Source organism: Triturus cristatus, chromosome 8 (genome assembly GCF_964204655.1).
Source record: "Triturus cristatus chromosome 8, aTriCri1.1, whole genome shotgun sequence".
Classification (NCBI taxonomy): Eukaryota; Metazoa; Chordata; class Amphibia; order Caudata; family Salamandridae; genus Triturus; species Triturus cristatus.
In genome coordinates this window covers 1,379,177,562-1,379,193,357 of record NC_140591.1, presented here as the reverse complement: position 1 = coordinate 1,379,193,357, position 15,796 = coordinate 1,379,177,562, and the positions used below count along the sequence as shown (strand labels likewise).

The 15,796-nt window shown below is 47.4% G+C and overlaps 1 protein-coding gene across 1 annotated transcript in view; it reads left to right on the top strand.

The window, feature by feature from the left end:
* LTN1 (listerin E3 ubiquitin protein ligase 1) overlaps nucleotides 1-15,796 on the top strand; it is a 452,785-nt gene that overhangs the window by 315,174 nt on the left and 121,815 nt on the right. The window contains exon 22 of the mRNA XM_085623083.1: nucleotides 7,568-7,781. Coding sequence (XP_085479209.1) covers nucleotides 7,568-7,781 — 214 coding nt within the window. The remainder of the gene's footprint in view (nucleotides 1-7,567; nucleotides 7,782-15,796) is intronic.

Here is a 15,796-nt window from a genome sequence, read left to right as displayed (position 1 = left end):
GTCGACGTCGAGGGCGTCGACGGCGACGTCGAGGAGGATGACCACCGTCTGTTCGCCGTCTCCCCAGGGCTCTGGGGAGAAGCGGCGTCGACGATCGCCGTCGAGGGACCTGAATAGGCTGCCGTCGACTACATCGGCGTCATCGGCGACGACGCCGTCGTCGGCTCCGTCCAGCGGTCGTCGTCGAGATGGGACCCGGCGTTGGCATTCGCCGTCGAGGGATCGCAGCTCGCCGTCGATGAAGAGGAGAAGGAGATCGACGTCGAGACGCTTGAGGTCGCCGTCAAGGCGAAGGTCGCCGTCAAGGCGAAGGTCGCCGTCGAGGCGAAGGTCGCCGTCGAGGCGAAGGTCGCCGTCGAGGCACAGGTCGCCGTCGAGGCACAGGTCGCCGTCGAGGCACAGGTCGCCGTCGAGGCGAAGATCGACTCCGAGGCGAAGATCGACGCCGAGGCGAAGATCGACGCCGAGGAGAAGATCGACGCCGAGGAGAAGATCGACGTCGAGGCACAGGTCGCCGTCGAGGCACAGGTCGCCGTCGAGGCACAGATCGCCGTCAAGGCACAGGTCGCCGTCGAGGCACATGTCGCCGTCGAGGCGACGATCGACGTCGAGGAGAAGATCGACATCGAGGAGAAGATCGACGCCGAGGAAGAGAGAGTCACCGGGATCGGTGTACTCGGTGGTGTATACGCCTCCTCGGATGCCTCCGTAGCCGCCTCCTCTCCCGCCTCCGCCGCCTCCGCCTCCACCACCACCTCCACCAACACCTCCACCTCCGTCACCGCCACCTCCACCACTGCCACCTCGGCCGCGGACGCTGCCTCCGCCGCCCCAGCCTCTGTCGCTGCCACGCACTCATGTGGGACCGCCGCCGGTTCCCCCGTGGTCGGTTTCCCTTCCACGGTACCCGACTCCGCCGCAGGGGACCCCGAAGCCACGACGCCCACGGTCGCCTGGACCGGCGAGACCGGCGGACAGGCCGAAGCCGAAGAGGTCGCGCTCCCGCTCTCACAAGAGGAGAAGATCACGGAGCCATGGACGGTCCTCGTCGGACTCAAGACGACACCGTAGGAGGTATAGGTCCAGGTCGCGCACGCGCTCCTCGGACAGAGACCTTTCCCCGACGCTGTCGGACTCCCCGGGGACTAGGGTGTCTCCGGTGGACGACTTGGTCTCGTTCCAAGAGGTGCTGTTGCGAGGGGCTGCAAAGTTGGGTATCACGGTGACGGTTCCAACACCCACGACGTCCGTGATATTCGAGACGCTTCATAAAAAACACCTGTCTCGTCCCCTACTGCCTCTTGTACCAGGACTGGTGGAACCCGCCTTGGAGCTGTTCCTCACTCCCGCGACGACGAAGGCCGCTCCTTCCAGGCTCATGAAAAAGTATAGGGCCCCGGAGTCGGATCCGTCCTTTTTGAGAGTGGACCCGAAGCCGGATTCGGTGATCGTGACGGCGGCAAGAAAACAACATGCGACCGCCCCGTCCTCCACGGTTCCACCTGACAAAGAAAGCCGCTGGCTGGATTCTGCGGGCAGGAAGGTGTGTGGTACCGCCGCCACCACCATGAAGGCGGCGAGTGCAGGGGCTTTGTTGGGCCGTTACGACCGGGCCCTGTGGGAGTCCCTGCAGCAATATGCAGACCTCCTGCCACGGGACAAGAAGGAGGACTTCTTGGAGACGGTGCGCGAAGGCATGCTGGTTTCGAACCAAACGATCAGCGCAGCGGCGGATGTAGCTTTATTGGCCGCCCACGCCTACTGTCATGGCGTCCACCAGCGGCGCCATTCGTGGTTGCGCCCGACGTCCCTCAAGCCAGAGGCGCAGTAAAGAGTGGCCAACCTGCCCTTCTCAGGGGAAACCCTGTTCGGGAAGCATGCGGACGATGAGATGGCCCGCATGAAGGCTGAGGCGGAAACCCTGACGGCCGTCGGGTTGGAGAAGGCTGAGAAAAAGAAGCGCCCGTTCCAAAGGAGGTTCGGGTCTTCGGGCAGAGGGCGTGGGCAGGGCTCGGGACAGCAGCAGCCACAACAGCAGCAGTTCCGCAAGCCCTTCCAGAAGCGCCAGAGGGGTAGAGGAGGCCAGCAGGCTACTACCACAACCAAGGGCCCGGCCGGGTCTCGGCCCTGAGCGGCTACTTCCCCCTCAACCGTTACCCACTCCAGTGGGGGGAAGCATTCAATTTTTTCCGGCAGAGTGGAGAAAAATTACTCAGGACAAGTGGGTGCTGAATATTGTTTGCAATGGATACAGTCTTCGGTTTATCAGCCCGCCTCCAGCGATTCCGCCGGTCAGCTCTCGATTCCAGCTGAGAGAGCTCCAGGCGGAGGCAGACATCTTGTTGAGAAAAAAGGCGGTAGAAGAGGTACCTCTGTCTCAAAGGGGAAGAGGTCTGTACTCTCGGTTCTTCCTCGTTCGCAAGAAGGACAAGAACGAGTTCAGGCCCATTCTGGATTTGCGACAGGCAAACAAATGGATTCGCAGAGAGAAGTTTCGCATGCTATCGTTGCACCAGATTTACCCTCAGCTGCAACGGGGAGACTGGCTCTGTGCCATAGATCTACAGGATGCGTACTTCCATGTGCCCATAGCACGGAAGCACAGGAAGTTCCTGCGATTCCAAGTCGGCGCCAATCACTATCAATACACAGTACTGCCATTCGGGCTAAAGTCTGCGCCCAGGACCTTTTCGAAGTGCATGGCGGTGGTAGCGGCACACCTGCGGAGGAACAAGGTGTTTGTCTACCCGTATCTGGACGATTGGCTGATCAAGGCATCATCCTTCGCGGAAGCGCAAGAACACTTCCGATGGACGTGCGAGCTCTTGCACAAGCTGGGGTTACACGTCAACATGTCCAAATCGGTTACGACTCCGGTCCAGTGCATACAGTACCTGGGGGCCTCCATCGATACGCGGTCAGCAAGCGTGTCTCCTTCGGAGGAGAGACGGTTATCACTCCTTCGGAAGGCTCTGGACCTCAGGACTGCTCCATCGACGACAGTGAGGAAGGTGTCTTCGCTGCTGGGATCGATGGCCTCCTGTATCTTCCTCACGCCTCACGCTCGGCTACACATGAGACCACTGCAGGAGTGTTTGGAGGATCAGTGGGATCAGAGGACAGGCTCTTGGGACGACAAGATACGACTGTCGCTGCATGCTCTTCAGTCTCTGAAGTGGTGGTGTTCGGCGGAAAACCTCCTCAAGGGGGTTCCCTTCCACAAGGACATTCCCACGACGAGTGTCGTGACGGATGCGTCTCTCCAGGGCTGGGGAGCGCATTCCGGGGACTTGCAGATTCAAGGAAAGTGGTCTGCGTTGGAATCGACATACCACATCAATTTCCTGGAACTCAGATCTGTCTTCCTGGCGCTGAAGGCCTTCCTTCCGTCCTTCCAGACCAACTCGCTGCTGATACAGACGGACAATACAACTACGATGTATTACCTCAACAAGCAGGGGGGGTCGAGATCGCGCACTCTGTCGCAGGAGGCGCAGGCGATCTGGCGCTGGCTGCTGGCCAGAGGACTGACGATTACGGCCACGCATCTGCCAGGGGTGCAGAATGCTCAGGCGGACGCCTTGAGCAGGCTGATTCAGGAAAACCACGAATGGGTCATAAACGACGAAGTACTAGGAGAAGTCTTCGCAAGGTGGGGGACTCCAGACGTAGATCTGTTCGCCACCGCCGAAAACAGCAAATGCCGAGACTTCGCATCCAGGTACTACCAGCGGGGGACGCTGGGGAATGCGCTATGGATCGATTGGTCGAACAGCTTTCTGTACGCTTTTCCACCCGTTCCCCTGATTCCGGCGGTGCTCATCAAGCTGTCCCAGTCCAGGGCGCGGATGATCCTGATCGCCCCGGAGTGGCCCAGGCAGTGGTGGTTCACGGACCTTCTTCACCGGTCTCTCCTTCCTCACATGCGGTTGCCGTGCAGGCCGGACCTTCTCACGAAGTTCGGGGGGCGGATGGTGCACCCCAACCTCTCGTCTTTGAGTTTGGCGGCATGGCTCCTGAAATAGTGCAATATGGCCATCTGAATCTACCAGACGATTGTATGGACATACTGAAGGAGTCTAAACGACCTTCCACTAGGACATCCTATGCTTACAAGTGGAAGAGGTTCTGTATCTGGTGTAAGTCCAAGAACTTTGATCCGACAACATGTAAGGAAGATGTCATCCTTCCATACCTTTTACATCTGGCGCAGTCTGGCCTTAATTTCCATTCCATTAAGGTTCATCTGGCTGCTTTGACTGCTTACAGGAAATGCCCTTCACAGACTTCCTTCTTTCAGATCCCTGTGGTCAAGGATTTTTTGGAAGGCTTGAAGAAAGTGTTTCCTCCCGTCAGACTTCCCTCGCCTTCCTGGGACTTGAATGTGGTGCTGTCCAGATTGATGAAGGAGCCTTTTGAACCCATTCACAAGGCTTCATTGCAGCACCTATCCTGGAAGGCGGCGTTCCTAGTGGCCATTATATCGGCCCGCAGGGTGAGTGAACTTCAGGCATTATGTTGTCAAGAACCTTATACTGTATTTCATGCTGCTAAGGTTGTGATGCGTACTCACCCTAAATTTCTTCCTAAGGTTATCTCTGATTTTCATGTCAACCAGACCATAACTTTACCTACGTTCTTTCAGAATCCCTCTTCGCCAGCGGAAAGGTCTCTCCATTCCCTGGATGTTCGGAGGGTGTTGAAATTTTATCTGGATAAGACCAAGGATATTCGTAGGTCTGACCAATTGTTTGTTAATTATGGATCAGTCAGGACTGGTCTTGCGACCTCTAAGCAGTCCATTTCTAGGTGGATTGTGTCCTGCATACAATTGTGTTATCAAAAGGCTAATAAGACCTTAGGGGGTAAACCTAAGGCTCATTCCACCAGGGGCAAAGCTGCCACGACGGCTTTGCTGCGTAATGTTCCTATTGCGGAAATCTGCAAGGCGGCCACTTGGAAGTCGGTCCATACCTTTGCTGCGCATTACTGTCTGGACTCGGATGCCAGGGCAGATGCTCAGGTTGGGCAGGCTTCGCTGCGAAATTTGTTCGCACAGTAGTGGGTTTGTCTTTTTTGTTCTCCACCGCTGCTGTTGTGTGGGGATGGGCTTGCCATTCTATTCACTAGATTATGACTATACACAGAGATCCCCTACTACAGAAGGAGTAGTTTCTTTTCTGTAACTCCAGTTCTGTAGTAGGGGTATCTCTGTTATAGTCATAAGCGCCCGCCCTCCTCCCCGGTGGAGAGATATTTTTTCATATGAAGAATGCTACAGGTCTGGCGTGCTACGCCTTCAAAAAGAACTGAAAGTAAATGGGACCTGCTGGGCATTCTGGGATACTGGGGAAAGTTCTGGAAATCTGGAAAGTTTTCTTAAAGGCACAGTATCCTGTTCTAAGCCACATAATGGCAGCCTATGGGGCTTGTCTGTCCACTCCTTCCTCTCTATCATTCCAGAGGCTTTTGCTGGTAGAGGCAGGGTTTTTTCCTATGTGGAGAAAAACTAGACAGGCAGTGCTGTTTGTGGATGTTGGTGGAATTCTAGTTGAAGTACTGGACAGTGTAGCCTGTGGGTATAGGCTGCATTATCTGTCTTTAAATTAAATTCTCTCTTAAAGGTGTATGCAGGTCTGCATGATTTGTCACCTTTTAGAGATTATTTTTTATTGCTCCGGGGTCCACGCACATGGGCGGGACTATTCACTAGATTATGACTATAACAGAGATACCCCTACTACAGAACTGGAGTTACAGAAAAGAAACTACTCCTTCTCTCTAGATCTTTGTGAATTTGCACTTGACACTGCAACATTATGAGAATGTCATTCAGATATATATAATAAGACGTATTCCTCTCTCTGAGGAAAGAGATGACTGCTCTCATTACTTTTGTAAAGCACCAGGGGGCTGATGCTAGGCCGAAGGGGAGTACTTGAATTTGAAAAAGGTGATTTTGCCATAAAAATTGGAGGTAGCATTGATATTCCTGAGCAATTGGAATGGTGAAATACACGTCTTTAAGATTGGAATTTTACTAGCCAGTCTCCCTCCAGTAAGATGTCTCTTAGGAGGTGGATGCCCTCCATTTTGAAGTGCATCTAGGCGAGGAACCTGTTTAGGTTTCTGAAATTTATAACAGGTCTCCAGCCTTTATCTTTCTTTTATATCAGAAAGAGAGTGCTTATAAAAACCTTCTGGTTCATTGGTATTTCTATTATTGCGCCTTTTTTTAACATTGAGCAAATCTCCTCTTCTACTACCTCCTGTTGGTCTTGAGATAGACTTAGTTCCCCGGGGATACGGATTGGTGAGGTGGTGGTACAAAGTCTATTCTGAACCCTTGGACCGTTTCTAGGACCCATGTAAGAAAAGGCTTTTTAAAACAAATTTTGGTCGGCGGAGTTTTGATCAGCTGTTTGCTTCAAGAAACAACTGTCAAATTTGCGTGATCGAACAGCTGCGTGTATTGCGGCTTGCTGCATCGTTGCCCAAGTATTTTCCTCTAAAGAAACCTCTCCAGACGTGCCCTAGTGACGATGCGCACCGGGAGAGGCGAGTCCTTCATTTGTAGCTGATTGTTCTCCTGGTAGAAAGGCTAGAGATGCCCTGAATTAATTGAGCGCCGCGGTGAAGTTAGCCAAGAGGCTGGCTGACCGCGATCGGAGGAAGTAAGTGATCGGCTGGCGAAGGCACGGTAAGATATACCAGTGCGCCAGTTGCGATTGATCAGTGGGATAAAGTAGAGAAGGGTGGGTAGGAAGGGTGAGCGGCCACAGATTGGAAGCTCAGCCCTTGTTAATATGAATAAGCATGTTATAAAATGGCGGTGCAATATTGGAAACGTTGATAGGAAAAACTGTAGTATGTACCAAGATTATAAACATGAAATGACAATTTATCAAATAAAAGTTATGATTAAGCATAGAAAGTGAAAAAGTGTTTAAAATTACAGTGAAGTAATGATGTGAATAGAGAGTTACTTATTTGTGTGGAGCCGCATTTAAGAGGCAGAATTTACTGAGTGCAAGCCTATTATAGCCTGACTGAACTATGTTCTAGAACAATCTACACTGTGATGTCTTACTTTAAAGTGGCTGTGTGGAGGTGGCTTTAAAAGGTTAATGCATAATGGTATTCTCCGGTCTTGTAATGAAATCTACAACTAACATATGTCTCTACTAGATACATCGTTACCAAAGGTAAGTAACTTGTTCTTTAGGGTTGAATGGTCTGCCAAGAGATAGCCTTAAAAGAGCCAAGTCTGTATTTGAACACTGTGTTGTAAATTTGCACTTTTTTCCACATATTTTTCTAAACATTTCTTTGGGAAGTGGCCTCTCCTCCCTATCCACTTGAGAGGGTGGAGCTTGCTTGCTACACTCCCTCGCGCGGTCCACTGTAGGGCTGATTTGAACATTTTGCCCTGCTTTGCTAGTGCTTGAAGGAACAACATTGGCTGATGAGCTTTATAGCACTGTCTAATTTTCATATTGCAGTCTTACTGACAGCTTCAAATAATAGTCTTGAATAAAAACAATCTTTTTCAATATTTTCTTTTCAGACTGTCAGTGAAAACTCTGACCTTTATCATATTCCGCTTGTTCAACGTTTTGCCAGCACCAGCTGCAACTTGGCATCCTCGTTGAGTGTTTATTTCCAAGACCTGGCACCTGCCAGTGCTGAAAAACTTCCTGCCAACCTGCTCAGCGAATGGCAATTATTCTTTTCCGAGGGCATCCATAGCTTACTGTTGCCACTGATGGTCAAAATGGCAGGTACGTGTGTGACAATTGAGACTGTATGAAAATGTCACAGAGTAATTGTGTGACCTTTGCCACCCTTCTGTTGCTATCATGGCTAAGCTGAGCTTCACATCTGTGTTGAATACACATTTTCAATGGATGCTGAAGTCTGCCAAACACCAGCCTTAAAGTCTTACAGACATCTCTTGCATCCACATCCTTTCTACAGTTTACTCATACATGCTGTATTTGATGGAGGCTGGTTCAGCTGTTTTGGGTTTCCCGGAGCTGGTGGTAGGAATATGTCAAACAGAGTTTCTCTTTGCCTCTGACTGGTTTCACATGTATATTGTGGCTTCTCTATTTCAATCCACACCAAATGCAGTGAGTCCATCTCATGTAGTTGAGTATTTTGTTGAAACTCTTCGTTTGTGACCACTTTTAAGTTGCCTATTTACAGGTGTGTGGTTGTTTTTGCATTACTGCTGCGTCTCCATGAAAAATGTCACTTGAATATTCATTAAAATTGTTGAGACTCCATACGTCATTGAAAAACAGTCAATAAAATACTTACCAGAATAATCAACAGGTATCTTTTGAAAAGAGAAACCTTCGAAGGTGGTATATATGTTTTTCATAGAAAACCTGCTCTTCTATGTTTCATTATGTTTGATGCAGTGTCATGCATGATCTGTAGCCTTGACTCGCCTCTTTGTGCCTGCTGCCCTTCCGAGTATCAGGCTCCAAACTCACAAGTAACCCTATTGCAGGGAAGTAAAGGCTGGCGGTGCATTCGGAACATTGGCGCCGGATGACGCACTCTGCATAGGCGCTTGTATACAGGGAAGAAATGACATTTTCCCAGAAGCTACAGAACTTTCACGATGTTGGGTAAGGGTCGGCGGGGGGTGGAGTGGAGGGGTCCAGAGAGCCATTGCCTAGGTAATTAAAATAATTTGTTGGTACATCCAGTACCTTGTGAAAACATTTCTTATGAAAAGATAATCTGAAGTTGATGATGGAAACAGACAGTAAGGATTAAACCGTACTTCAATACAAATTAAATAGTCAAAATACTGTTTTAGAGGTACATTTTGAAGATTTTATACTTCGATTTTTGATGCACTTTTGGATTCGAAGCTCTGGAAAGCATCCTCATCCTCATGAGAGGCTGTTGATATTTTCACTATGCGCAATTCTTTTTTAAGATAGCATAAGATAACTGATTCATTGATGCCAGTGTGAACTGTAGAATCCTGATTAATGTTTTTTTAGTTTATAGTGTAATAAACAACCATGAGTGTATATCAGAACTACATAGCGTTTACACGAAAAGCAGAAGTTTGTTGTCTTAAACAGAGAAAGGAGTGAGGTTATAACATAACGTGTGTTTGTAAAGCGCACGTTCACCCAGAAGGGTATCTTGGCGCTGAATAACAGATGAACCTGTGACCATGAGGTCAACACAGGCACCTACAGTGGATGCATTAGTCCACTAAGCCACCAGATCCGAGGTTATGGAAAGCCCAAGTATTATCTATTCCACAGTTATTATTTATAATATGCAATTTTTGTCATGACAGCACAAGACTAATCGCAATAACCACCAGATTAACCACCAAAATAGTGTGCTACTCTCCATAAATGGCTTACACGCCTCGTCAGGGGTAGTAAGTGCTGTATAAATCCGATTGCAATTGCTACGATTCCAGGAGTAGCAGTTTTCAACACAAATTCCACAAAGTCTGAGGCAGAGAGGTATTCTGGAGGATATATTTTGATAATAGAAAGTGTTTGATGATTCAATATGGAGAGATCACTCATTTTTAGATATCCACTGCAACCAGTAGACGTTAGCGCCCAGCAGAGGGATGAATCAGAGTGCTGCTATCCACTTTCTCTCGTTTCTCAGTTATTCTATTAGCCTTTCCCTGGGTCTACTGCTTATTAGCATACTCCTATCAGTGCACGGTTGGCCTTGGATATGGAGACGTGGGACACAGTTCATTGTTCTTGGTAGGTCCGATTTCAGGTTAGTGCAGTTTGACTGGATGCGTCTATCAGTCCCTTTGTGTTATCATTGGGTCATCATTCATAAAAAATGGACACTGTCACATGTCTCTGTTACAGAGTTCTTGAACTGCTAAGCAGCAGTGTAAGACATTGTGTTGTTGGTTGACTGGGGTGTGAGCCCTGGTCAAGCAGCAACCACAATCCTTGTCAGGGTAAGACGCGAGCAAACCCCAAATGAACCCCTGGTAGCTTGGCACAGGGCAGTCCGGCTTAACTTACAAGCAATATGTAAAGTATTTGAGCAGCACTGCAAACAGTAACATAGTGAAAACACTCCACAAAAGAAGCCCATAACATGATTTGGAAAATAGAGTGATATTTAATAAATAAAACAAGACCAAAACAACACAAATCCAATTAGTAGCACTAGAGATACTGAATTTTAAAGTGTTTAGGAAAAATAGCTCCAAAAGGCATAAAAGGCCAACGGTGGATATCTGGTCACGTCGACCGAGTCAAAGTCGCAAGTTCAGGCCGACCGCAACGGAACGCTGGCCTGCTATGGGGACCCAGTTAGGCCTGCTGAACTGACTACCTTATACCCTGGTTTGCGGGACGTTGCATGGATACGCGTTGAAGATGCGTGGCACAGCTGAAGGGATGTGTAGGTTCTGAGATGTGACGAGGCTGCGGTGTGAGGTCGTGTTATGTCAAAGTCAAGGATCCTTTCGATGAGGAGTTGCAATACGAAGTCTGGAGTTGGGGATGTGTCTTGCACAGTTGGGGTGATGCGCCGGTTCCGAGATGCTGCGGTGCACAGTTCGTCGTCATCCTCGAGGCTGCTGTCGACGAGAGAACCCTCGTCCCATTGAAAGGGAACCAGAGCCACTGGCAGATGACGTGTATAATTGTTGGCGACTATGACTTGTTGGAATGTGTAAGGGAGGACCTGCTCTGAGGACACCAGTTGACACTTCACAGTAGTCATGCTGGCTCCTGTGTCTCTCAGAGCCTTCACCCGTAGACCATTGATGGTGATCCTCTGCCTGTACTTAAAAGTATTTTCAGACATATAGGCTTTTGGCACCATCTCCTTATCCCCCAGGGCAACTAGGGTCACCTTTGTCTGCTCCCCAAAGCTAACTGGGGCTACCTCCTCCCCGAGAGCTTCACTTGCCAACCCAGGTTTCTGCCCACCAAGGGGGGCTGTGCTTTCTTAGGACATTTGGAGTCACCCTTCAAGTGCTCAAATGTGTAGCACTCTGTGCATAACAATAGCAAACCTCCCTGTCTGCTTAACAAAGAACCCCTTGTTTTTAGGCTCAGACTGGGACCGGTTACCACTACTCCCTTGGAATTTTTTGGGGGGGCCTTTTGACTACTTATTTTTATGTTTTCTCTCCCCTCTTTCTTCTGGTGGGACCTCTGACTACCCGTGCGGGAGCCTTCCCCAGATACCTTATTGGAAACTCTGGGGCTAGGCCCGCGGTCTCCTCAGAAAGCTTCCTGGGGATCAGTCAGCTTGCTGTGTACTAGGTACTGGTGCAGCTCTGGAAAACAAGTTCTGAGAATGTGCTTTCTCACAATTTGATTGTACAACCCATTGTAATCATTAACCTTGCTGCCCCTCATCCAGCCATTCTTTGCCTTGATGGCGTAGTCTACAAAATCCACCTAGAACTGGTTGTGGAGCTTCTGGCTATCCCTAAACCTTTGGTGGTACTTTTCAAGGTTCAGCCCAAACTTAGCAATCGATATGGCTTCATGGGGGAGTACCTGGTTTGGTCCCCAACCTCTAAAGTGAGGAGTGTGTCCTGCCTAGAATGTAAATATATGATTTTTAAGATGTGTTGTACTGTAATTGTGAGATGTAATGTTTTGCACTACTTTGATCCAACTGTGCACATTTAAGCACTAGCACTTCCCCCCCAAAGACAAATGTATTGCTCCCGGGACAAACCTTACACCCTATACCGCATTTTGTGTCAACATGGAACTTTATGACTACCCTATTTTATCTTTTTTATGTACTCTTAAAATTTTTACCGTATCCTCATGAATTATTGATGTATTTGCATATGTGTAAATATTTTGTGAGTGTATTCTTTTATGGTGAGATTTTTCACACCGAATAAAGATTATTTTAATTTTAATTTGTGTCCTGCCCCACTGTAGGCATGTGCTTCCACAAAACACACCTGCCCCCCCAGTGCACCTCGAGGATCTTGTGAACTCTCAGGGCTATCTCGTAAGTAGAAAAACATTTATCAATATCCTCTCCCACCAAATAACTTAGCACCAAATCCTTGAGGATGCAGACCTGTTTGTCTCCTTCAGACACAGCAGGTATGCTGCCACCAATGAAGCTGGAATCTGCCTTGCTTTCAGTTCTAGCTCCTTAAGGTTCCTTTCATGAGGCAAACGCTCCAAAGGTAGTTTCTCCGCCATGGCCAGCTTCTTCTCCTCCATTCTGAGCCTGGTCTTCTCTAGCCTGAACTCTCTCTCCTCCCTCCTCTCCGCCAGCGCCTCTGGGGACAGGCTACCCTGCCCCGGAGCTCCAAATTAGGGGTCAAGTCATCCACTTCCTCATGTTGTTGGCCCTCAAGACTGGGATCCAAATCCTCTCCTTAGCTGTTAATCTTCTCATCTTTTTCAGTTTCTGTAGCAATTGACTGGTGGGCTTCTGCCCAGGCCCTCAGTGCCTTTTGCAATTCCACCTTCCTGGTGGTACTCTTGGTTGGAAGTCCCCTCTCTTTACAGAACTCTTTGAGCTGAGCCACAGTGTAGGGCTCCATGTTTGCCAGCTTTTACTCCATGCTTGAACAGGTGGATTTAGGCACAAGAGAAGAGTTTTTTTAAAATCTAATAAAAAAACCAGTTAGGGAGAATTTAACGCTAAAGGGTGTTAGATCATTTATGTGGGGTGGTAGTGTAATGGCACCTTGCAGAATAAAATCCAATCCTCACCACTGAACATCAGTGAAATTGGGTAGTTGGTTGACTGGGTTGGGAGCCCATGTCGAGCAGCAACCACAATCCTTGTCAGTGTAAGACAGAAGCAAACCCCAAATTAATCTGTTCTCAACTCCAAGGTAACTTGGTGCAGAGCAGTAAGGCTTAGCTTAGAGATAATGTGTAAATTATTTGTGCCCCACTTTAAACAGTAACACAGTGACAACATACCATGACAGAAGCCAACAAAAGAATTAGAAGAATAGAGTGATGTTTAATAAATAAAACAACCAAAATGAGAAAAATCCAATCTTTAGAACCGGAGATTTTGAATTCTAAAGTTTTTAGAGAGAATAGTGCCATATGGTGTAAGGCGCCAACTGTGGATATCTGGTCGCGCCAGACCGGGACAAAGTCTTCCTCCCCTCCATTCATGGTCAATTTGCCCAGATCTTGACAGACAATATGACCATGATGTGGTATATCAACATGCAAGGTAGAGTAGGGTCTCAACTCCTTTATCACAAGACAGTGGTCCTTAGCACACTTTCAAGGGATCTGGTTGACAGCCCCTGGCAGAGTCTCTGAATGTCTCAGGCGGCATTATCTTGCCAATCACAAACGCGGTCTTCTACTGGAGGTGGTCCTGAATATCTGTGGGACACTTCTCAAATAGACTTGTTCGCTTCCTTGGAAAGCGCTCAGTGCCAGAAGTTCTGTACCCACCAGTATTCATTGAGGGGCACCTTTAAGGCCATATTTCAGTGGAGGTGGAACTCTCAGCTGTACTGTGTGTGTTCCCCACTCTTAGGCTATCCTGTTTTAGGGCTAAACCTATAATAAATCATAAAACCCCACCGGAATAGATAACCCCTCATCAGTGTAAACATATAAACACTTGCACTTCCCCCAAAAGTTTTTATTCAAGAAAGGAAAGTGAGAGAGAATGAGTAATTTCTATGTCTTCCTGAAGGGGACAACACAATGTAACTTTATTATACAAGGTAGAAAAAAGAAATACTGTTCTAAGAATATTTTGCTTGAGGTTTGTTGTTTAGGGATATCACTAAAATATTGTTTCTTCTTCCTTTTTCTTCCTTCAGGTTTGGGTGCTTGGTTTAAATGTGCAGGGTTTAGAAGCATGATTTAGGTCTTAGGTAATTATTTTATACACTGTAGACAATCTTGGAATATTAATCATATTTGATCTTTTGGCAGTGTTTAATTATTTCACTGACTGGTGAGTTGGCTGACTCATGAGAATCTTGACCAATATGTACTGTCACATTTACCCACAGACACAGAATGGGTATAACCTGCCCATTTCTTCTTGTTTCCTCCAGTGTTTTGTGCTTGTTTTAAAGGTGTAGGGGTTAGACGCATGCTTTAGGTCTGACCTAATTATTTTATACACCATATAGAGTCTGGGAGTATTAAAATCATATTTGATCTTTTGACAATATTTAAATCTGCCACTGATTGGTGAGGTAGCTGGCTCATAATAATCTTGGCCAACATGACCTCACTGTGATATGTGATACTATCACATTTACCTGCAGACTCAGAATGGTTAAACACCATAGTTGATATATCAGCCCCCTTTTTCCAAGTTGGTATTGATAGCAGGTCAACTGCCAAAGCCCCCAGGCTTAATTATTCAGTGCAGAGTATAGTAACAGGTATTTTTGAAAACCGTGCTGTTACCATGCTCATGGGATAGTTGTGAAAACATGATACAAGACTTACCACATACCAACAAAATTCATAGCTTCAAGGTTTCCCATTGTTATTGCTGTGTGTGATGCCTGAAGATAATCCTGGCTTTTTACTCAACAGCATTTTACTGCTGGATAGTGTAAGCCCATAGTTACACTCTTAACAGCAAAAGGTCATTATCCAGAATACAATGTAATATCAGTTAGAAAGTCAGGACTGAGTTAAAGTGAGGCATTTGCCACGGGGATACTTGGCGGCTATGAATGTCCACACAGCAGCAGCTCTACCTTAATGTAGTCAGGCAAAGAGTGCAATAAAGCAGTGACGAACATGCTTAAAGCATCAGGTTTCAGGTGAATTAGAATGCATGGCTACAAATTAATCTGATGTAATTCAACATTTTAAAGGTTTCAAAAGATATTATGCTGTTGGCAGGGTTGAAAACCCCTACAATTTCATAATGTTCAATAAGGAATAGGGGAATGACCCCCCTAATATTTCCAGGAATTTGTTTATGAAAACATTTTAATATAGCACTCTTACTTTCCTAATCCATTAATAGTCATGTAAACCAGAGTCATGACAGACTGAGTAAGAGAGGTATTGCGATGTGAGTTATAGTGAACTGCACATGTTTTCTATGCTTAAAACAGTCTAACGTAAGTCAATTGGACAGACTGCCAATGGGGAGACGCTACATACCTCGCATTACTTCTCTTATAATTAAATATCTGCTTTATAACTTTCACTGCAAAAAAACAACATGTATTGTAAAGACTGGAAAGAGACAGTTTTGTCTATTTCGGTGGTTAGGCAGCTGAATAAACACTTGCACAGATTTAAAAAGGTTTGTAAAACACCACTGAAATCAATGAAATATAAATACTAAAAACAGGACAGCCTACCAGTACTCTAAATTCCTCGAGTTCTGAGGAGGATTCTCCAAGACCATGCCCAGGTTATTCTTATTGCCTCAGACTGGACGAGAAAGGTGTCAAACACAGATCTTCTACTTCTCTTTCTGTGTCACTCGCTTCGACTACTCTAAGGGCTGACCTTCACTCCCAGTCAGAGGAGGGAGGGGGGTTGTGCATCCCAATCTTCAGAACCTCCATCTTCATAGCTGGAGAATGAGCAGGGGCATCTAAGCTCCTTTCAACTACTGATGGAGGTGGTGAGCTTCATCTTAGCAGCTTTTGATCTCGCCACAAAATCTGTGTATTCTGGGACGGTGGGTACTGTCAAATGGATTTTGGCAGCATTGTGTTTCTCTGTTTCCCGGACCAATCTTCCCTCTTCAAGTCCCCTATTGTAATAAAGTTACTTTAAGTTGACCAGTTTGTATCCCTATCTCCTTTTGTTATGCC